General features: G+C 42.2%; 1 protein-coding gene across 7 annotated transcripts in view; it reads left to right on the top strand.

The window, feature by feature from the left end:
* ptprea (protein tyrosine phosphatase receptor type Ea) overlaps positions 1–25,229 on the top strand; it is a 320,826-nt gene that overhangs the window by 223,118 nt on the left and 72,479 nt on the right. For 6 of the 7 annotated variants that reach the window (XM_060940270.1, XM_060940271.1, XM_060940275.1 and 3 more), the window contains 3 exons: positions 11,274–11,345; positions 22,867–22,963; positions 23,368–23,441. In XM_060940270.1, the coding sequence (XP_060796253.1) occupies positions 11,274–11,345; positions 22,867–22,963; positions 23,368–23,441 (243 nt within the window). Of the gene's footprint in view, positions 1–11,273; positions 11,346–22,866; positions 22,964–23,064; positions 23,218–23,367; positions 23,442–25,229 lie in introns of those variants that run through there. The other variant, XM_060940276.1, reaches the window with a different exon arrangement.

The raw sequence follows: 25,229 nt of genomic DNA, 5'->3' as shown, positions 1-25,229 counted from the left end.
ACATGGGGAGAACATGCAAACTCCACACAGAAAGGCCCTCGCTGGCCACAGGGCTTGAACCCAGAACCTTCTTGCTGTGAGGCGACAGTGCTAACCACTACACCAGCGTGCCGCCAGACTTAAAAAAAAAAAAAAATATATATATATATATATATATACTGTATATACACACACACACACACACACACACAGTGGTGCTTGAAAGTTTGTGAACACTTTAGAATTTTCTATTTTTCTGCATAAACATGACCTAAAACATCATCAGATTTTCACACAAGTCCTAAAAGTAGATAAAGAGAACCTATTTAAACAAATGAGAAAAAAAAATTATACTTGGTCATTTATTTATTGAGGAAAATGATCCAATATTACATATCTGTGAGTGGCAAAAATATGTGAACCTCTAGGATTAGCAGTTCATTTGAAGGTGAAATTAGAGTCAGGCGTTTTCAATCAATGGGATGACAATCAGGTGTGAGTGGGCACCCTGTTTTATTTAAAGAACAGGGATCTATCAAAGTCTGATCTTCACAACACGTGTTTGTGGAAGTGTATCATGGCACAAACAAGGGAGATTTCTGAGGACCTCAGAAAAAGCGTTGTTGATGCTCATCAGGCTGGAAAAGGTTACAAAACCATCTCTAAAGAGTTTGGATTCCACCAATCCACAGTCAGACAGATTGTTACAAATGGAGGAAATTCAAGACTATTGTTACCCTCCCCAGGAGTGATCGACCAACAAAGATCACTCCAAGAGCAAGGCGTGTAATAGTCAGCAAAGGACCCCAGGGTAACTTCTAAGCAACTGAAGGCCTCTCTCACATTGGCTAATGTTGAGTCCACCATCAGGAGAACACTGAACAACAATGGTGTGCATGGCAGGGTTGCAAGGAGAAAGCCACTGCTCTCCAAAAAGAACATTGCTGCTCGTCTGCAGTTTGCTAAAGATCACGTGGACAAGCCAGAAGGCTATTGGAAAAATGTTTTGTGGATGGATGAGACCAAAATAGAAGTTTTTGGTTTAAATGAGAAGCGTTATGTTTGGAGAAAGGAAAACACTGCATTCCAGCATAAGAGTCTTATCCCATCTGTGAAACGTGGTGGTAGTATCATGGTTTGGGCCTGTTTTGCTGCATCTGGGCCAGGACGGCTTGCCATCATTGATGGAACAATGAATTCTGAATTATACCAGTGAATTCTAAAGGAAAATGTCAGGACATCTGTCCATGAACTGAATCTCAAGAGAAGGTGGGTCATGCAGCAAGACAACGACCCTAAGCACACAAGTCGTTTACCAAAGAATGGTTAAAGAAGAATAAAGTTAATGTTTTGGAATGGCCAAGTCAAAGTCCTGACCTTAATCCAATCGAAATGTTGTGGAAGCACCTGAAGCGAGCAGTTCATGTGAGGAAACCCACCAACATCCCAGAGTTGAAGCTGTTCTGTACGGAGGAACGGGCTAAATTTCCTCCAAGCCGGTGTGCAGGACTGATCAACAGTTACCGCAAACGTTTAGTTGTAGTTATTGCTGCACAAGGGGGTCACACCAGATACTGAAAGCAAAGGTTCACATACTTTTGCCACTCACAGATATGTAATATTGGATCATTTTCCTCAATAAATAAATGACCACGTATAATATTTTTGTCTCATTTGTTTAACTGGGTTCTCTTTATCTACTTTTAGGACTTGTGTGAAATCTAATGATGTTTTAGGTCATATTTATGCAGAAATATAGAAAATTCTAAGGGATTCACAAACTTTCAAGTACCACTGTATGTGTATATACGTATATATATATATATATATATACACCAGTGGCGGCTGCTGATTTTTAAAACAGGGGAAGCCCATTTGACGCATTCATCGTAAAACCTGTAGGCCGGATATCAAAGCATAGAAAGGTGTGCCCCATTAGCATAGTGAACTAGACAACCCTACCTAGTGGCAGAAAGTATTTTTGCTTGTACATTTCATGTTATAGTCTGGCTTGCCAGGCTAGTGCCTCATATCCTTCATCAAAAATATCAAACATCCAAAAATCACTGGCTATTCAACGAAGAGCCTTGAACATCATACCCTGATATGCAACACAGAGTCTTTAACACAACACCCAGCTGTGCAACACGTCCTTGAACATCTTCTGCAACACAGTCTGGAAATTCATAACCAGGTAGGCTATGCAACACACAGAACCTTGAATATTATACCCAAGTATAACCTATAACACCGAGTCCACCATTCTCTTAACATTACTGAACAATATACACACTTCAGATTCATGAACATGAACACTATTTATACACAAATTCTGCCCTCCGCTCCTTTTCCAGAAAATGGTCTGTGACCCTGTCATACCAGCTGGTTGTGCTTTCCAGAGACTTCACCAGTTTCTGTTAGCAGCTAGCACTGCAGATCCCAATAAGGCTCAAGCTAGCCTACAACCAGATTGAACTACAAATGAAATAAACGAGTGAATTCGCGAATGATCAAACTGATAGAATGGATGAAAGTTAACGGAGCACAACGAGTAATATGTACATTTATTTACAGAGTAATCTACAGAGACATCAATGAGAAGAAACGTTTTTATGAAAAGAAAGTCGGACAGCACTTTGGCTCACAACTACACTTTCTCAACATCCGCTGGGGACTGACTGATCATACTTCCATGTTCCTCGCCGATGCTGAAGTACAGAGCCCGCCCTCCTCATGTCTTTCAAACACTACCTCCAATAATCCTTCATCAGCCTGGCTTCTTGTCCCTCCCACTGTCTCGTTTAGTCCCAGAGAAGCCCGGCTTCCCTGGAAGTGACGATTTTGTTGATTTTAACCAATAACAACTAGCCGAAATTGGCTGTTCAGAGCCGTCTCATAGACTGCAACGGATACCCGGCTGCCAGCCATACAGCCCATTGAAATAAGAAAGGTTACAGCCAGTGTTGCCAGATTGGGCGGTTTTAAGTGCATTTTGGCGGGTTTTAAACATATTATGGCTGGAAAACATCAGCAGTATCTGGCAACGCTGGTTACAGCCTGGCAGCAAAGGTGATTCTCGTAGTGAACTGCAAGTTCGTCAGACATCACTCAAATAAGTTACAGGATAGTTATGAACGTAAATACAATCTTGGGCATATATTATGTTATGCAAGTTATTGTTTTAATGAGAATTCAATGTTGTAGATGCTGCAGTTTGGGGAGAGAATTTTAGGGGAAGCTCGACTTCCCTTGTTGTCTCTGAGAAATCGCCCCTGATATATATATATGTGTGTGTGTGTGTGTGTGTGTGTGTAAGGATAAATAAATAGAAGTTAATGTTTCCGTTCCTTTCATTCAATTTGGAGTGCCGAGCTGCTGCACGTATCTGCGCCACCATCTTGGTCATAATAATAGAAATAATAATAATAGAAAGAAAGATGAAAGATAGCCTTTATAGCCGTTTTGTTTAGATACATATATACACACATCCAGTGTACACGTGCTGTATACAGCGCTATAAAATGCTTCACTGTGTGTCCCAGCCTTGAAGGAAATGGCGACTGTGGTTCAGCAGGGGTTGAAGGGTTTAAGCTTACGAATAGACTGTTTGCACTTATGTCATGAATCTCCCATGATGCTCTCCGATTTTGTTGTGTCTGCCATCTTTGTGGGATAGCATCCATGGCGAACGAGGAGAGTACATTAGCGAGCTGTAATTTTTCGCAAATATATCATGAATTGAGTAATAGTGACAAGGTCAGATACAGGGAAAAGATAAAAGAACGTTCGGGGTGGATCCATACAGCAATGCTGTAGAGTATGAAGATGAAGTACGGATGTGGCCGAGTGTGAATTACACAGACATCATGAATTACCTGGTGTTAACTACTAACTTTGTCACTGGGAAGCAGATAAAAGCATAATATAGGGATTTAGGCACTGCCTAAAACCGGAGCTCCCATCTCTTTCTGGGTTGTAGAATTTTCTTATTTCATAGCTAGCCTCTTTTGTTTCATTTCTTTACTGGCTAACACTGGCCACTCGGCAGTGTGTATGACTGGTAATTATGAACACTGGCCACTAGGCGGTGTGTCTCATCTCATCTCATTATCTCTAGCTGCTTTATCCTGTTCTACAGGGTCGCAGGCAAGCCGGAGCCTATCCCAGCTGACTACGGGCGAAAGGCGGGGTACACCCTGGACAAGTCACCAGGTCATCACAGGGCTGACACATAGACACAGACAACCATTCACACTCACATTCACACCTACGGTCAATTTAGAGTCACCAGTTAACCTAACCTGCATGCCTTTGGACTGTGGGGGAAACCGGAGCACCCGGAGGAAACCCACGCGGACACGGGGAGAACATGCAAACTCCACACAGAAAGGCCCTCGCCGGCCACGGGGCTCGAACCCGGACCTTCTTGCTGTGAGGCGATAGCGCTAACCACTACACCACCGTGCCGCCCTAGGCGGTGTGTATGACTGGTAATTATAACACTGGCCACTAGGCGGTATTTAGGACTGGCAATTATAACACTGGTATGATGGAAGCACGCACAGGACCAAAACCATCAGAAAACAACTTGATGGGTTTCTTTATGTATTCACACTCTTTGCCTATGGGGCTCCGCTCGCGCAGGCCTTTGGCCCGCTCAGGAGCTCTGCTTCCGGTACAAAAGTTTAGTGCAACTTTGCTGTAAGGATCTAGTAGGTTCCTGATGTGGGTAAATGTGACACAAAACACAAACCAAAAAAACCCCAACCTAATTATTGACGTCTTCTAAGGCAACATTTTACCGAGCTCAACTACCTGCATTTTACTGCGGCTTTGCGCGATGCATCTGTAACTGCAATATAAATTGGAGTAGCGCTTACATGTATATCACTTACAGTATGTCGCATCTTTATATATATTTTGTCTATGGTTCACATAAACCGTAAAATATAAACTTACCCTTTACAAAATGATCTGCACATACTTGTATATTTGTAGCTGGGCTCTTTTATATCCGATCTGTTCAGATTTGCAAGCCGCTGTCTCTGTCGTCTACCGGTTAGATCTTCCATTTGGGGTCTTTCTCGCATTTTAACAGCGGGTAAACTGAACAATCCGACTCCAGCCTTAGCAGAAATGTTTGAGCGGTTGATAACTGCGCAAATTTGCGGCATTTTGTATTAAGGTACTTGTTGCTACGCATGTGTTATTCCACAAAGATGGTGGACACGGCTAAATCAGAGAGGGTCATGGGGCATGTGACGTCATGTGCAAACGGTCTATCGGGGAATTGAAGAACGGGGGCAAATACTTAAATGGTTGATGTTTAAATTCAATGGGATTCTCTTGAAACGTTCTGTGTTGAAAATCAAATCTCGACCAAATCATAAAGACGTATCAGGAAATGTTTTGTTGTTTCTTGTTGATTTGAATCAAAATCAGATTGAATCTCGTGTGTGTGTGTGTGTGTGTGTGTGATGTATAATACATTGCGGTATCGTATCGCTGCTGTTTCCTCACACTCTGTTCTCATTAGAAATCCCCCATCAGTCAATCACAGGGAGCGAGACAGCAGGTTTATTAATAGCCATGAGATCCAGTATTGACTCTCACACAGAAAGAAGGAGTGTACGGTGTGTTTTAATGGCCTAAAGCTTAGAGCTCATTACTCGAGGCTTGGTGTAAGAGTGAGAGGACAGATCTACTGACAGCACCGACATTCCACAGTGGTGAAACAGTCTGTTTCTGCTCATCACTAATCACTGCTCATTAGGCATCCAGGCGTTAGGCTTGTTACTGCGGTGTTAGCTGTTTCACTTGCCTGTGCGGTGTGTATCTACAGCACACGCGTGTCAGCTGACTTTTAATGGGATCCTTATTTTGATTAAATACAGGCAGCGTCCTTAATTCTGTTCACTTCCGGGAACTATGATTTATTGTTTTGATCATACACCAAACAAGAGAAGTAGAAATTAATTCATGTCATTCATTTAACAATTATTCACCAAAGGCAAAGTGAATATCGGTGATTATTATTATCCATACTAGTGATGTGTCGGTCGCGAACGATCTGGTTCAAAGAGCCGGCTCTTTGAAGTGAACGACGGGAGCTGGCTCTTCGGTGGGAGCCGAGTTGGGGAGCCTTAGTTTTTTGTCCTTAGGTGCCTTAGAGAGAGAGACTTTCACAAAAAAAGTTGCTGTCCGATTGCGTCTTTGTGTTGTCTATTACCTAGCCTGGGAAATCCCATGCTGCTTTGCACAATCATTCTGAATCGTTCCGCACCTGTCGTGGCTCAGGTGGATAAGGCGCCATACCATAAATCCGGGGACCCGGGTTCAATTCCGGCCCGAGGTCATTTCCCGATCCCTCCCCGTCTCTGGGCGGCACGGTGGTGTAGTGGTTAGCGCTGTCGCCTCACAGCAAGATGGTCCTGGGTTCGAGCCCCGGGGCCGGCGAGGGCCTTTCTGTGTGGAGTTTGCATGTTCTCCCCGTGTCCGTGTGGGTTTCCTCCGGGTGCTCTGGTTTCCCCCACAGTCCAAAGACATGCAGGTTAGGTTAACTGGTGACTCTAAATTGACCGTAGGTGTGAGTGTGAATGGTTGTCTGTGTCTATGTGTCAGCCCTGTGATGACCTGGCGACTTGTCCAGGGTGTACCCCGCCTTTCGCCCATAGTCAGCTGGGATAGGCTCCAGCTTGCCTGTGACCCTGTAGAACAGGATAAAGCGGCTAGAGATAATGAGATGAGAAAATAATTTATTAATTGGTAAGTAAGTTTTATTTCTATAGCTAGTCATGTTGTCTTGACAAGTAAACCATATTCAATGGTCATTCTCCATTGGATAGAGTGACGTAATGCACGTAGGATAAGCGATATACTAACAATATTGCACGCCATCAAACCAAATGAATGAAACCTGCTAGAAGGGAATAGAACACGCTTTTACTGTATTCCATCTCAAACGTGTCCTGTGAGACGTAAAACTTCCGTGATAGTGAGCGACTGTGACAATTTGTAAACAAACATGGCCGCCAGGTTTGCTTCGTTAAATCCGGAAGATTTTGAGAGACTTTTGAAACAGAAAGACGCGTTGAACACCCGAAAGGAATGTGTATGTATAATAATAATGATATCGGCTGGCTTTTTTTCATGGTAAATCAGATATATTCCATTCATCTACTCGTCTTCGACTCGTTCAGTATCATGCTAGCTGAATGGAATATATCTGATATACCACGAGAAAAAGCCGGCCAATAATATTTAAATAATAACTGAGATGAAGTCAAAGTTATTAGTCAGTGATATTCACTCAGCCTGAGGCGGATAATTGTTTAAGTATAAACACACAGGTGATTATTAAAATAAATATAAATGTATTAAAAAAATAAAATCCTTTATTTCAAACTTCGGGGCAGCACGGTAGTGTAGTGGTTAGCACTGTCGCCTCACAGCAAGAAGGTCCGGGTTCGAGCCCCGTGGCCGGCGAGGGCCTTTCTGTGCGGAGTTTGCATGTTCTCCCCGTGTCCGCGTGGGTTTCCTCCGGGTGCTCCGGTTTCCCCCCACAGTCCAAAGACATGCAGGTTAGGTTAACTGGTGACTCTAAATTGAGCGTAGGTGTGAATGTGAGTGTGAATGGTTGTCTGTGTCTATGTGTCAGCCCTGTGATGACCTGGCGACTTGTCCAGGGTGTACCCCGCCTTTCGCCCGTAGTCAGCTGGGATAGGCTCCAGCTTGCCTGCGACCCTGTAGAACAGGATAAAGCGGCTACAGATAATGAGATGAGATTTCAAACTTCAAAAGCAGCATGCAAATGTAACGCGTGCAGACTCGTATCACTTATCTACACCGAGTCACATAAAATACTTTGCTTTGAAATCACAACTCCATTTTACCTTTGAATAGTTTTAGACCAAACTTCGTAGCATCTTTAGTGCTTATATATATATATATATATATATATATATATATATATATATATATATATATATAGGGCGGCCCCATGTGGACAGTTGGGGGTTGCGCCTGGAGGACGCTCTGGACTCTTGCAGTGGTGCTTTTATGGCTGGGGACTGCAGTTGACTTGCTGACTTTGGGACTGCAGTTGTCGTGGACAGTTTTGCGCTCGGGTTTCCGTCGGTGGGGGGTTTATAGCATCAATGAAGCTGACTTTATATTAGGACTGTTAATGTTATAGTCATGTTGTCTGTTGTTGCCCAAATGAGGATGGGTTCCCTTTTGAGTCTGGTTCCTCTCGAGGTTTCTTCCTCATGTCGTCTGATGGAGTTTTTCCTTGCCACCGTCGCCACAGGCTTGCTCATCGGGGATAGATTAGGGATAAAATTAGCTCATGTTTAAAGTCGTTCAAATTCTGTAAAGCTGCTTTGTGACAATGATTATTGTTAAAAGCGCGATACAAATAAACTTGACTTGACTGGAACAGCATTTTCTTTCATGATTTGTAATTCTTCCTTGCTTACGGTGACGAAGTGATTGGCTGCCGTTTTGCCGAGTCGCTCGAGACGATTATTGAGAAATAGTCAGAATTTCTCGGCCAATCAGCACGTGCGATTTTCTATAATCACCTGCGTATTTACTGTATACTAATAACACTTAAGTATGCAAAAAGAAAGGCATCTTATGTTGAATATACATTAGGACTGATTATAGGATTTATTTCTAGTAAAAAAGCAAAATTATCTGCTCATAGAATAAGAAAATTTAAAGCTTGAAATGAATAAAAATGTCTAGAAATAGGTTTAATAATTGTCCATTTGGTTTACTGCAATCAAAATACCAGCTAAATGTGATTATATTATTCATAGTATTTCCACTTGCTACTACGAATGGTTTTGCATTGTGGACCTTATTCTGGTAATGTCCAGCGGCTACATGATGCCTGCTTAAGCCTTTCCTAACAACCGACGCAAACCTACATAAACATTATATTATGCACTTTGAAATACGAGACGAGCCTGACTTCGTAACCAAAAACACTCCTTATGTCACTGTAAATCAATGCTGTTGGAATAAACCTTTATAAAAGTTTATAGCGGTTTTCTGTCACTTGTCAGGAAGAACTGATGTAACTATGATGCCTCTCACCTCCCAAAAATATGCTGGGAAGTGGACTGGATCTGCTAAATTACCCCAGGTGTGAATGAGTGTGTGAATGTGGGTGTACCGGTACACGGTGCCCTGTGATGGACAGGTCTTCTCTTTCACGTTCTCATTTTCATACCCTTATAAGCGTGTATGAGACACAGCACACGGGGGGAAAGGACCTGGACGATAAGCAACTTCTCTCGTCACACATTTTAATCAGACACTACCGTTTATTGAACCGTTATGACCCAGACAGGAGTCCTGGCAGACAGGTTAGAGCATCTGGAAATGTCACAGCCTGACTTAAAGTGCCATTCCACCATTGGATGTATTCTTTGGCATAAAATACAATATATTTTGACAACATATATAAATGGTATCACTAAACAGAGAAATCTTTTAGCTTCAAAATGATATATCAAACATAATTTTTTGACAACAAGTATATTAATTTTGCGACCAAAGTCACCTACCCTTTTAATTTCCGCGCGTGATGTCATCGGCAGGTTCCCCTTCTTGTGTACCGTGTGACGTGGCACATATTATCAGCAATGGCAGATAGAACGCGATAAAAATAATACCAATAAATCTAGCTAATACCAATAAATCTAGCTAACTGAAAGATTAACTCAAAATTTTTCGCAATTTTTTTGGCCCCCATATACGAGGAGAAATGACTCTCTCACTTTGGGGGTTTCCTGGTCTAAAAATAGACCGACACGTGGTACACAAGAAGGGGAACCTGCCGATGACATCACGTTTCACTACCGCGCGGAAATTAAAAGGGTAGGTGACTTTGGTCGCAAAATTAATATACTTGTCGTTGTCAAAAAATTATGTTTGACATATCATTTTGAAGCTAAAAGATTTCTCTGTCTAGTCATCTCATCTCATTATCTCTAGCCGCTTTATCCTTCTACAGGGTCGCAGGCAAGCTGGAGCCTATCCCAGCTGACTACGGGCGAAAGGCGGGGTACACCCTGGACAAGTCGCCAGGTCATCACAGGGCTGACACATAGACACAGACAACCATTCACACTCACATTCACACCTACGCTCAATTTAGAGTCACCAGTTAACCTAACCTGCATGTCTTTGGACTGTGGGGGAAACCGGAGCACCCGGAGGAAACCCACGCGGACAACATGCAAACTCCACACAGAAAGGCCCTCGCCGGCCCCGGGGCTCGAACCCAGGACCTTCTTGCTGTGAGGCGACAGCGCTAACCACTACACCACCGTGCCACCCCTGTCTAGTCATGTTGTCATAAAATATATTGTATTTTATGCCAAAGAATACATCCAATGGTGGAATGGCACTTTAAGTCTGACTTTGTGCAGTGGCAGTGCTGCGATGGATGGACGACTGTAAATTGCTTGTGTGTTTGATGCCCTCTGACTCAGGATTAGGGTCTCATCCTGAATGCAGTCTTACCTTGTGGCAGGCTCAGGATTCACTGGGACTCCAAAGTGGATTAGAAGTTATGGGGAATAATTTAATAGCAATTTCATGAAGCTATGGCCTAATGGTTAGCAAAGCAGCTTTGGGACCAAAAGGTCGCTGGTTCCAGTCCCTGGACCAGCAGGAATGGCTGACGTGCCCTTGAGCAAGGCATCTAATCCCCAACTGCTCCCCAGGCTGCTCTGGGTTTGTTGTATGCCGCTCTGGATAAGAGCGTCTGCTAAACGTTATCCATGTAATTACTATTACTGTCATTTAATAGCTTAACAAACAAAAAATATGATGTAAATACAGTTCACTGCTTGCAGAATCAAATGATTACTTAGACGTGTCAAGTAAACAATGGTGTTGTTGCATTATTTCATTATTTATGCTTTGCACATGCTACGTTTACGAATGGATTGTTTTTAAATGAATGACGTGCTCGCCATCTAGTGGTGTATTTGCACTATTATACTCGTGTCTATTCGAGATGGCTGCACTTTAGCCTTCATAAAACAGTGATCAGTGTAACAAAACTTGGAATTTGCATCTTTATGTACCTGAGACTTCTGAGTTTTTGGAGGCTTTAGACATTTTTAAATTGCTTATTTATTATTATTATTATTATTAATGAAAGCATAAACCTGCTGCATCAGGTCACATTTTCAGACACCCATACAATTCATATTCATTTAGCATTCTCTCTCTCTCTCTCTCTCTCTCTCTCTCTTTCTCTCTCTACCCCCAAGTCACAATGGTTCCATTTCTGTTTTTGGCAACGTCTACGCTCTCCAGTCAGACCAGTGGAAACACCACAAATGGTAAGTTGATAAAAGAAATTATTATTTGTATAACTGATCCTGTATTACGTATAATTTGAAACCCATGAGGACCACTGTCAATTACTTGTTGATTTACTTTTTTTGTTAGCTTGTTTATCACGCTGTTTTGTTTGAATTAATAATTATTTTTCTAATTATTAATTTTTCTTTATTTACTCTATCTGTATCATTTTTATAATGTAAGTGGTTGCACACCAGTACAGTATTATTGTTGCAGGGATGGGCGGGTGGGTTTGTTGTTGTTTATATTTGTGTCATTTTTGATCATATACGTTCTTGAACGTATGAACTTTGTACATTATCTTTTGATGCACAAATATAAATAAAAAGACTTGGTGCAAAAAAAAAAAGAAGAAATTATTAATAACTAAATGTTAGTCAGTAAATACACTACCGTTCAAAAGTTTGGGGTCACCCAGACAATTTTGTGTTTTCCATGAAAAGTCACACTTTTATTTACCACCATAAGTTGTAAAATGAATAGAAAATATAGTCAAGACATTTTTCTGGCCATTTTGAGCATTTAATCGACCCCACAAATGTGATGCTCCAGAAACTCAATCTGCTCAAAGGAAGGTCAGTTTTATAGCTTCTCTAAAGAGCTCAACTGTTTTCAGCTGTGCTAACATGATTGTACAAGGGTTTTCTAATCATCCATTAGCCTTCTGAGGCAATGAGCAAACACATTGTACCATTAGAACACTGGAGTGAGAGTTGCTGGAAATGGGCCTCTATACACCTATGGAGATATTGCACCAAAAACCAGACATTTGCAGCTAGAATAGTCATTTAGCACATTAGCAATGTATAGAGTGGATTTCTGATTAGTTTAAAGTGATCTTCATTGAAAAGAACAGTGCTTTTCTTTCAAAAATAAGGACATTTCAAAGTGACCCCAAACTTTTGAACGGTAGGTAGTGTAAGTAATCTACAGTTTCCATGTTGTGCTTTCATATTATTATTATTTTTTATTTCTCCTACATGATTAAACCAAAACTACACTCATACTAGGTCAACTTTTTTTTTTCCCCCCCTTAACGTCTTTAATACAGTGTGGTGCAGTGGTTAGCACAGTTGCCTCACAACAAGAAGGTTCTAGGTTCGAACCTGCTTGACAACTGGGGCTTTTCTGTGTGGAGTTTGCAAGTTTTTTTTTTTTTTCATGCAAAATGACAAAATATGTTGCTAGGAAATGCTATATTAACTATGTTCCCTTCAAAATAGCACAAGTGCATGTAGTTCCCTAATTATTTCCTGAAGAAAATCCAGTGTGGTCTTTATTTAACCTTATCAAGGAATTAAGAAAGCATGATTACGCAAATAGGTAAACAGATATTAGATGGATTGTATTTGCACATGGGAACGTGATTGGCTCTTAATATTTACGACTCTATTGCAGCTTTTCCACTACAAACGCGGCTGAGCCGTGCCGTGCTGAGTCAAGCTGAGCGGGGCTGTTGGAGTTGCATTTCGACTACAACCGCGCTGAACCGTGCTGGCTGGAAGTGGGTGGACACATTGGGTGGAGTTAGCGAAAGTGGGTGGACGTCACGTGATGTCGTTAAGCAGCGCAAACAGTGACATCAGTGACAGTGGCGGAACAAGTCAGAGCCGGGCCGGGGGCGGGGCAAATGACCGGGCACTTTATTAAAGCTTATCATAACATCATTTTAGGCTACAAAATGTCCGCAACTGCGGTGTTTACCAATTTCAACACTACCGGGTGCAACTATATTATTTAGTACATCAAGTCCTTCAAACGAACATGTAACTCAGAAACAAAAAACATTAGGATACTGTACATGGCTCATAATAAAACATCAATAGCCTATACTGCGCACATTATTTGAAGGGCATACGAATGAGCGCTCAGAGGTTGCAGCGGTGACAGGAAGAGTCAGAAATAAAAGGAGGGCGGTGCAAACCTCACTGAATGCACTGTGTTTACCAATTTCAACACTACGGGGTGCAACTATGTTATTTTGTACATTAAGTCCTTCAAACGAACATGTAACTCAGAAACAAAAAACATTAGGATACTGTACATGGCTCATAATAAAACATCAATAGCCTATACTGCGCACATTATTTGAAGGGCATACGAATGAGCGCTCAGAGGCTGCAACGCTGACAGGAAGAGTCAGAAATAAAAGGAGGGCGGTGCAAACCTCACTGAATGCACTGTGTTTACCAATTTCAACACTACGGGGTGCAACTATGTTAGTTTGTACATTAAGTCCTTCAAACGAACATGTAACTCAGAAACAAAAAAACATTAGGTGACATACTGTACATGGCTCATAATAAAACATCAATAGCCTACTGCGCGCATTATTTGAAGGGCATACGGCGAGCCTTGCACTCCGCGAACTCGTCCACGATGCTCTGTATGTCACTGATTCAGTGACCTTTTAAGCGGTAGTCTCACGACCCGGAGAGTAAACAATAAACATGGAGGACATGGAGTCGTTAGTGTTGCTGGTCTTGGTGCTGTGGCTTGTTGTCACCGACAACGCCAACAGATACTGGCAAGAGCGTATAGATGAGGCGAGGCGCATAAGGCTCCAGAAATTCTCGTAATTCGTAATTATTATTCTTCCGGGTTTACGGTGTTTACAGATCCCAGCGTGCTCACGGGGCGTGTGTGGGCATGTGAGGACACTCCTCCTCACCAATCAGTGCACAGGGGAGTGTCTGCTCACGCCCCCAACCTCACTCGGCACGGTTTGGCTCGCTTCAGCCCCACTCCAAAACGGTGCGAGTTTTAGGGGCTAAGCAGGGCTGAAGCGAGCTGAGTCGTGCCGGTTTTTGGTAGTCGAAACGCGAGCCGTGTCGGGCTGAAGTGAGCTGAAGCGAGCTGAAGTGAGCTGAAAAAGGGTAGTGGAAAAGGGCCATATATTACACGGCTTTGTTGAATACTCAATTCCGATTGGTCATTTACAGCATAATAAAGTTCGTTATTAGACCGCGAGCTGGCCTAGTGGTTAGTGTGTCTGCCAGAAGATTGCGAGTTCTACTCATGGTCTGGTCATACCAAAGACCGTTGTAAAAATGGTGCCTACTGTTATCTGGCAAGGCATGCTGCAGGGAGTCAAACTCTTGTAGTTACTAGAGAAAGGCAAAAGTGGAACATTTCTGGTCTCGTAAGTGTGTGTGTCACCTTACATCACAAATGAAAGTTTGCTGAGGAGGTTGAGAAGCCATATAGCTGCATGTCCTCAAACAAAGTCAGTTTTTCCAAAAACAGTTTGCTCCAGAAATACCAGTGTGATCAAAGGTAACTGGGAATATGCTCTAACATCCTCCAAACACCCATTAACCCTGCCAGAGAGAACTAATGGGCAATGCTTGGTGAAATCCGTGAACCTTGTCACTGACGTGAATGGAGCGCTGGGGTGGTTTGGGCTGCGTAAAGGGGGATCTAGTCCCCCTCCCCCTTTCAAAAGTTGAATAAGGAAGTGGTTGTATGTTTGCCGCTCTTGGTCCGGCTCAATCCTCTCTGCCACTGCTATGATTAACAAACTGTTGCTATGGACACAGTTCTGACTTTGGAGGTCTATGTCTAATCACATCAACCTGCAGAAAGGAGTCCAGCAAATTTTGTAGCTTTAATAATCTAATTAACAACGTCAGGTCATTGACGACACCCTAAAAAAATGTTACTCCATCAGAAAACAGGACGGAAGATTTTTTTCAAATGTTAATTTTGATGTTCAGTTTTGCATCACGTCCGTGTCCTGTGTCACCCTGTCATACCAGCTCGCTGTACATTATCCCTTACTTGTTCTGTATTAACTCAGATTCTTAAAGGCCCCGTCAAACTTATTTGGAATTAGCAGGAATCAAGCAGAACCAGCCGGAATGAAACATTTTTCAAAATTCGTGCCACATTCGGGCGGGAATTTCAAACTGACCAACATTCTTACAGCTTTGTAAGAATACCGCTCGAATACTTAGAATGCGCTTTGAACCCACCTCGAATGATTCTTGCACATTCCGGGTGTATTAGCTTTCGAATGCAGTTGGAACACAGTAGGAATACCTGGAATGCTGTTAGAATGCAGTAAGAATATTAAGAATGCACTTCGAATGCCGTACGAGTGCGGTTCGATTGCTGCCCGAATACCGTCGGAAGGTGCCTCGAATGCTGTACGAATTCACCTCAAATGCAGTCAGAACGCTCCCGGAATAGCCGCCGGATGTGTTTCGAACGTCTAAGAATTCAAAGACAATGCAGCTCGAATACTTAGAATGTACTTCGAATATCCCGGAATATACAAAGAATTTTCATTCCGACGGCATTCCGGCTCATTCGAGGCACATTCGGGACATTCTGGCAGGATTTGAAGTGGCTTGGCATTTCAATTTTTCCCTCGAACACGATCAGAATGTTCCGAATGCTGTTGGAATGCCGTAAGAATATTTAGAATGCAGTCAGAATGCAGTTAGAATACACTTTGAATGCCGTTCGATATTTCTCCTCTTCGAATACATCTCAAATGTTTTGAGCATGAGCAAAACGTTTGGTCCGGCCACAAGAATGGGCCCAGATGTTTGGAATGCACTCAGAATTTTTAGAATGCACTTCGAATATCCCGGAATATACAAAGAATTTTCATTCTGACATCATTCCGGCTACAGTAATTCCGCCTCTTGTGTGACTACCCTATAAGATTTTCTCATCTCATCTCATTATCTCTAGCTGCTTTATCCTGTTCTACAGGGTCGCAGGCAAGCTGGAGCCTATCCCAGCTGAATACGGGCGAAAGGCGGGGTACACCCTGGACAAGTCGCCAGGTCATCACAGGGCTGACACATAGACACAGACAACCATTCACACTCACATTCACACCTACGGTCAATTTAGAGCCACCAGTTAACCTAACCTGCATGTCTTTGGACTGTGGGGGAAACCGGAGCACCCAGAGGAAACCCACGCGGACACGGGGAGAACATGCAAACTCCACACAGAAAGGCCCTCGCCAGCCACGGGGCTCGAACCCGGACCTTCTTGCTGTGAGGCGACAGCGCTAACCACTACACCACCGTGCCGCCCCCTATAAGATTTTCAATTTCCTAATGTGAAATAGCTTTGACATTTTACTCAAATGAATTATCTCAATGGGGTTTCATATTAAATTATTTTGTCTTATTCAAACAATAAATTAATTCCTTTAAAGGGATCCTCCATTGGATTTATTCTCAAACTTATTTTAAGTAAAAGTAGTCACAGATTTCAAAAATCCAACTTTCATTTTCAGAGACCAAGTAGTGTTCGAGAAAAATGACTTTTCTTTGAAATGTCAGATGGGTTTCCTGTGGTAGTGACGTACGCGATGATGTCAGGTACAGTAGTGGTTGCTTGGAGCAACTCAGCTGTTTATATTCTCTGTTTACATCATAGTTTTGCTAGTTTTACAAGTATTTTGACAGAATTTATCAGTTTTTAAATAAGTATGCCTCGTTGTGTCGAATATAAAAGCCATGATGATGCTAAAAAGAAAGCAGAAGTAGGAACTCAACTGCATTTCCGCAGAAAAAAATGCAGTGTGCTTGTTCAGCTGTAGCAAAGGGTCACCGACTGGATCAGACACGAAACCTCACACTGCAAAATCTTTTTTACATGATCTACAGAAAGTGTGTGTGGCAAAGTGTCGGCGACAGAAACTGGATCAGACATGAGACTTCACGCTGCAAAGTCCAATCACACTTTGCCACACACACTTTCTGTAGATCATATGGAAAAAAAAGAAAAAAAGATTTTGCAGTGTGAGGTTTCGTGTCTGATCCAGTCGGTGACCCTTTGCTACAGCTGAACAAGCACACTGCATTTTTTTCTGCGGAAATGCAGTTGAGTTCCTACTTCTGCTTTCTTTTTAGCATCATCATGACTTTTATATTCGACACAACGAGGCATACTTATTTAAAAACTGATAAATTCAGTAAAACACTTGTAAAACTAGCAAAACTATGATGTACAACCCCGATTCCAAAAAAGTTGGGACAAAGTACAAATTGTAAATAAAAACGGAATGCAATAATTTACGAATCTCAAAAACTGATATGGTATTCACAATAGAACATAGACAACATATCAAATGTCGAAAGTGAGACATTTTGAAATTTCATGCCAAATATTGGCTCATTTGAAATTTCATGACAGCAACACATCTCAAAAAAGTTGGGACAGGGGCAATAAGAGGCTGGAAAAGTTAAAGGTACAAAAAAGGAACAGCTGGAGGACCAAATTGCAACTCATTAGGTCAATTGGCAATAGGTCATTAACATGACTGGGTATAAAAAGAGCATCTTGGAGTGGCAGCGGCTCTCAGAAGTAAAGATGGGAAGAGGATCACCAATCCCCCTAATTCTGCGCCGACAAATAGTGGAGCAATATCAGAAAGGAGTTCGACAGTGTAAAATTGCAAAGAGTTTGAACATATCATCATCTACAGTGCATAATATCATCAAAAGATTCAGAGAATCTGGAAGAATCTCTGTGCGTAAGGGTCAAGGCCGGAAAACCATACTGGGTGCCCGTGATCTTCGGGCCCTTAGACGGCACTGCATCACATACAGGCATGCTTCTGTATTGGAAATCACAAAATGGGCTCAGGAATATTTCCAGAGAACATTATCTGTGAACACAATTCACCGTGCCATCCGCCGTTGCCAGCTAAAAGTCTATAGTTCAAAGAAGAAGCCGTATCTAAACATGATCCAGAAGCGCAGACGTCTTCTCTGGGCCAAGGCTCATTTAAAATGGACTGTGGCAAAGTGGAAAACTGTTCTGTGGTCAGACGAATCAAAATTTGAAGTTCTTTATGGAAATCAGGGACGCCGTGTCATTCGGACTAAAGAGGAGAAGGACGACCCAAGTTGTTATCAGCGCTCAGTTCAGAAGCCTGCATCTCTGATGGTATGGGGTTGCATTAGTGCGTGTGGCATGGGCAGCTTACACATCTGGAAAGACACCATCAATGCTGAAAGGTATATCCAGGTTCTAGAGCAACATATGCTCCCATCCAGACGACGTCTCTTTCAGGGAAGACCTTGCATTTTCCAACATGACAATGCCAAACCACATACTGCATCAATTACAGCATCATGGCTGCGTAGAAGAAGGGTCCGGGTACTGAACTGGCCAGCCTGCAGTCCAGATCTTTCACCCATAGAAAACATTTGGCGCATCATAAAACGGAAGATACGACAAAAAAGACCTAAGACAGTTGAGCAACTAGAATCCTACATTAGACAAGAATGGGTTAACATTCCTATCACTAAACTTGAGCAACTTGTCTCCTCAGTCCCCAGACATTTACAGACTGTTGTAAAGAGAAAAGGGGATGTCTCACAGTGGTAAACATGGCCTTGTCCCAACTTTTTTGAGATGTGTTGTTGTCATGAAATTTAAAATCACCTAATTTTTCTCTTTAAATGATACATTTTCTCAGTTTAAACATTTGATATGTCATCTATGTTCTATTCTGAATAAAATATGGAATTTTGAAACTTCCACATCATTGCATTCTGTTTTTACTTACAATTTGTACTTTGTCCCAACTTTTTTGGAATCGGGGTTGTAAACACAGAAAATAAACAGTTGAGTTGCTCTAAGTGACCATTACCTGACATCATCGCCTACGTCACCATCGCAAGAAGCCCATCTGACATTTTAAATAAAATTCATTTTTCTCAAATACTATTTGGACTCCGAAAATTAAAGTTTGATTTTTGAAATCTTCCACTACTTTTACTTAAAATAAGTTTGAGAATAAATCTGCTGAAGGATTCCTTTAAAACAGCAGCTTTGTATTTACAGTAATTATTGTTTTATATGATGATCTAACTGCCTCTTCAGGCATGCTGTGACATTCATCTAAGCATCATCTTCGCTCCATGCAGTCATACTGAGTCTGCCATGGCGTACAATGAATTATAATATCAGCGTGGTTCGTCAGAGTGATGGCCACACAGCTTTAAAATACTGTGTGTTGGGTTTAATGTCACAACCCATTGTTAGGTAAATGACTGGGATTTAGCAGCACCGTCAAAACAACACATGAAGCAGTTTATTATATCCCCGCTCCGAAGGAGGGGGGGGGGGGGGGTATACTGGGTTACCTCTGTCCGTATCTCCGTCCGTCCGAAACACCCTTTTTCTCAGCAACCACAAATCATAGCCACTTGGTACCAAACTTCAGCTTGGGGTTCTATACCGTGTATACCATTTTCAGGTCTGCCGCACATCGACTTCCTGTTTACCGACTGAATGTATTTATGAAACATAAAGCATGGATTTACAAAATTTTCATAACACTTTTCTCAGCAACTACAAATCACAACTGCTTGATATTTGGTACCAAGCTTCAGTTTGGGGTTCTATACCGTGTATACCGTTTTCAGGTCTGTCGCACATCGACTTCCTGTTTACTGACTGAATGTATTTACGAACCATACAGTTGTGGTCAGAAGTTTACATACAGTGACTTGAATGTCATCTTGGTTATGAATGTCATGGCAATATTTGGGCTTTCAGTAATTTCTCTGAATTGTTCTTTTTCTGTGACAGAATGATTGTCCAGCATACATCTTTAATTAAAAAAAGAAACACTAGAATTTGGTGCACAAGTTCGTTTTCTTTGGGTTTTCTGAAATCAACATAGGGTTAAAAATTTATATACGCTTACTTAGATTGTTAATTCAGAGGTGCTGAAACTTCCAAAATGTCTCTTATCTTGCCCAGGCTGAGGTCTCTTAACTTCCTGTTAGTGATCATGATTGACTACAGCTGGTAGCTTCTCTGTGTCTTCATAAAAAGGGTTTGTTTACAGTATTCATTGGATTGACCAACACACAGTAAAATGGGAAAGTCCAAGGAGCTCAGTGCAGATCTGAGAAAGAGGATCGCGGATATACACAACTCTGGAATGTCTCTTGGAGCCATTTCTAAACAACTGCAAATTCCAAGATCAGTTCATACAGTTGTATGCAAGTTATTGTGAGGTGTAGTCACTTTGCCAAGCCACTTTGCTTCAAGAAAACCCAAACTGTCACCCTCAGCTGAAAGGAAATTGGTTTGGATGGTCAGGAACAACCTGGCACAGCCCTGCCATGAACTGGAAGCTGATGGATCACTGTCTACAGTTCAGATCACCATGGACTAAGAGGCTGCTATCCAAAAAATAACCCCCTGCTCTAAAATTGACACCTTCAAGCTTAACTAAAGTTTGAAGCAGACCACACAGACAAAGAAAAAGCCTTCTGGAGGAAAGCTGTATGGTCAGATGAGACAAAGATTGAGTTGTTTGGCCACAGTGACCACCATGTACAGAGGGACACTGTACCAGTTGTTGTTGGTGGTAGGATCATCATGTTCTGGGGCTGTTTTGCTGCCAGTGGAATTGGTTCATTGCACAAAGTGGATGGAATAATGAAGGAGGAAGACTACCTCAGAATTCTTCAGCATAAACCATCAGAAACTTGAACACGACTTGGGATTGGGAGTTACAACAGGACAATGAACCCAAACACGGATCAGAGCTGGTTGTGGAGGATAAAGCAGGCTAATATGAAGCTTAAAACAAGTCCTGACTTCAAAATATATGGACTGTGCTTATAAGTCGAGCCCATGCCAAGAAAAAAAAATTACTTGAACTCTACCAATTCTACCATGAAGAGTCGTGAAATATCCAACCAGAATTCTGCCAGAAGCTTGTTCATGGTAAACAACAATGTTTGGTCAAGGTGAATCTTGCGAAGAGACATTTGACCCAAATATTAGGTGTGCTGTATGTATATTTTTGACCTCCTATGTATAAATTTGACCCTGTGTTGATTTCAGAAAACTCAAAGAAAATTAAAATTAAAACTAGTGCACCAAATTCTAGTTTTTAAATAAATTAAAGATGTATGCTGTACAATCATTCTGCCATAGAAAAAGAACATCTCATCTCATTATCTCTAGCCGCTTTATCCTGTTCTACAGGGTCGCAGGCAAGCTGGAGCCTATCCCAGCTGACTATGGGCGAAAGGCGGGATACACCCTGGACAAGTCGCCAGGTCATCACAGGGCTGACACATATGGCCCTTTTCCACTACCCTTTTTCAGCTCACTTCAGCTCGCTTCAGCCCGACACGGCTCGCGTTTCGACTACCAAAAAACAGCACGACTCAGCTCGCTTCAGCCCTGCTTAGCCCCTAAAACTCGCACCGTTTTGGAGTAGAGCTGAAGCGAGCCAAAGCGAGCCAAGTGAGGTTGGGGGCGTGAGCAGACACTCCCCTGTGCACTGATTGGTGAGGAGGAGTGTCCTCACATGCCCACACACGCCCCGCGAGCACGCTGGGATCTGTAAACACCGCAAACCCGGAAGAAGAAGAATAATTACGAATTACGAGAATTTCTGAAGTCTTATGCGCCTCGCCTCATCTATACGCTCTTGCCAGTATCTGTCCGCGTTGTCGGTGACAACAAGCCACAGCACCAAGACCAGCAACACTAACGACTCCATGTCCTCCATGTTTATTGTTTACTATTCGGGTCGTGAGACTACCGCTTAAAAGATCACTGATGTCACTGTTTGCGCTGCTTAACGACATCACCTGACGTCCACCCACTTTCGCTAACTCCACCCAATGTGTCCACCCACTTCCAGCCAGCACGGTTCAGCGCGGTTGTAGTCGAAATGCAACTCCAACAGCCCCGCTCAGCCCAACTCAGCACGGCACGGCTCAGCCCGACTCAGCCGCGTTTGTAGTGGAAAAGCGGCAATAGACACAGACAACCATTCACACTCACATTCACACCTACGCTCAATTTAGAGTCACCAGTTAACCTAACCTGCATGTCTTTGGACTGTGGGGGAAACCGGAGCACCCGGAGGAAACCCACGGGGAGAACATGCAAACTCCGCACAGAAAGGCCCTCGCCGGCCACGGGGCTCGAACCCGGACCTTCTTGCTGTGAGGCGACAGCGCTAACCACTACACCACCGTGCCGCCCCAGAAAAAGAACAGTTCAGAGAAATTACTGAAAGCCCAACTATTACCATGACATTCATATCCAAGATGACATTCATGTCACTGTATGTAAACTTCTGACCACAACTGTATAGGGTGGATTTTGACGCTATTTCAAGAAGCAAAATGTTTCAAAATGACAGTTTACCAGGATGCTATTTGAAATCCCTGGTGAGAGACACGGCTCTTTACTTCCTTGGTTCAGGGTTAATTATTTGTTGAAGTCAGCATTCATAATAAGCGTCCTATTCCTTCGATTGCTTGCATTCTGGTATAAGCGAGAGCGGGGGGGGGGATACGTAAGTGAGCAGGAGCTCACAGTTGGTCTTCTTACATCAGGAATAATAATGGGTTTAACTGGCAGCTGAGGGCAGAATCAGCTCACCCAGAACTTCCATTCCAGCTTGTGCAGCTCAGTAGGGGCTCAGCTTCCTGTTCCTTTGTTTGCAATGCTTTTGACTGCCTCTCCTTCTTCCTGTAGACGGCCAGGGGTCCACCAACTCTCATATCCTGCCCATACTGCTCGTACTGTCACTGCTACTGCTCATCATAGCTTTGATAACGTGCTACTGTCTCAGGTACCACACACACACACACACATGCATGCACACTGTATGTTATGTCATTTCCAGATGCTCCACCCACTTTATGAAGGCAGGAACTGAAAGTAACACATAGGAACACTCACACGCATGCACACACACACACACACACACTCGCACACGCACTCAGAGACAAGACTAAGGACAGAGTCGTATGTTATCTGGACTATCTTGAGTGTAAGTGGCAAAACTCAACCTCTGATGAGAAAGAACAGCCTTAGTTTGCGATGGTAAGAAAAAAACAACTTTTTTTTTCTTGTTTGAAGAGTTTAAAGAACATGTTTCGGCAGATGACATGACTCTATATGATTCCATAAGACTTTATACCTGTGTGAGTTTTTTCTGTCGGATCCTCCTTATTATTGCTATTATTTGCCTAGGTTCAAAAACCGCCAAAAAGCCGACATCAGTGTAGTCGACAAGAAGATACCGAATGGCATTCTGGAAGAACAAGGTACCGTGAGCTGTCATTTAAGCTTCTCTCTGATCTTCGCTCGGGTCTCTGTTATTGATTACACTCCTCTTTCAATTCTGTGCACGAAGATGAACATATGGCATGTGGTTTCTCAGTAGTTCACGCTTATTTGCCTTGAGAACCGGATGCAAAATGCTACCGTTCTCTTCAGTCTACTCTACAAGAAGCTCTAAGAATAAAAGTGGCACTTCAGATCAGTTCCCTTGGGGTTTGTTAAATAGTTCTGAGTCTTATTTGGCCAGGATGGTGAGTTAGTTTCCAGTAAAGCTATAATTAAATAAACATGAAGGCTGTAAGGAACAAGCGTTTGATTAAACGTGCTGGTTTTAATAAGTGGAGATCGGAGAGATTTAAGAGAAAATGTAATAAACGTGTCTTATGACAAACCGATTCATTTAGTCTCTTTATTGTTACGGTATGTGGTGGATTTTGGAGCTCAGGGATTATTTCGATTTCTTCTCCTGCCTGCCTGCCTGGGAATCCTACATGCTTCGTAATTAGTGTCTTTCCACTGGGTAATGCATCACAGCTTGACAGGCAGTCTAACAACATGTCCGTTCCTTTCATCCTGTAGTTTTCTTGACAGATTTGTAAAACCATAAACTCCCATCCAGCACATTATTCAGTAACTACAGTGAAATTATTACAACCGTCCATGCTCCCATCAAAATACACTCACTACAGGACTGCTTGTACTTTCTTAATGTTGGCTCTCAGCTTCATCAAGAAATTGAGAAATTATAAATACTTAAATTGCTAAACTGGTGGTATGCGGTCTGTAAGAGGTTGTTTAATGGGATTTTCTGTTCCTTGTTTCTTAAAGGCCAAACAACTGCATTGAAAACTGGAGTTAACTGAATTGAAAGTTGACCAGGTTAAATAAACAAGCAGTTAATTCACAATTATTCGCCAAAGGCAAGGTGAATATTGGTTAATAATAACCAAGATGAAGTTAGGTTATTATTTAAGTTATTCCACAAAATCGAGTCGTACATGAGCTGATAGCCGATGAGGCGCGTACGGTAGCACCGAGTTGGCTATAAGCCATGTACGACGAGATTGACTCGAATAACTGTTTTATTTGATCCACATTCACTGGATTTTGAGAAACGGAGCATCTTTATTTTTATTTTTGTGCAAATTCGATAAATAAAAGCTTTATACAAAACATCCGACAAAATCATTTCTGCTTAGAATGGAGCAATTCCAGCGTTATGGACGTGACACTTGAACTCAAAATGGCAACAAATGACCCAGTGCATGTTTTATTGTCCCCCAGTATTTAAACAGGTGTTGCATATTTTAAGGCTGTACCATACTGGAGAAGTGATAGAACAAGAACAATTCCCATAGTACATCTAGGGCATGCCAGAAAATGCCAATAAAAGATGCGTTATGGATGTGACAGAAAAAGTATCACTTTTCTTGGGTGACTGTACATTTTTATCAAACTCTGTGAAATTGTAAACCTAATGTCGAAATGGAGATATCCATTTGATAGAGGGGTCCAAGGTGAATATTAAAAAAATCTTTGTTTAAAATATTTTGTATTTTATGCAGAGTTTCGGAAGGAAAAGTCAGCGTTATGGATATGACGAAATTCCGTTATGGATGTGACGCGTCTGAAATAGACATGGCGTATGTTTAGAAAATCAGCAATTTAACCACCATAACCCTTTGAAAAACTCTCTAAATATCAGCTAAAACTATCAAAGTTATTAAATAATATTTAGGATGGCTATTGTTTTGCTGTTTTGTGGATTTTTG

This window comes from Neoarius graeffei, chromosome 14 (assembly GCF_027579695.1).
Source record: "Neoarius graeffei isolate fNeoGra1 chromosome 14, fNeoGra1.pri, whole genome shotgun sequence".
NCBI classification, from domain to species: domain Eukaryota; kingdom Metazoa; phylum Chordata; class Actinopteri; order Siluriformes; family Ariidae; genus Neoarius; species Neoarius graeffei.
This window is presented reverse-complemented; position numbering and strand designations above follow the sequence as displayed.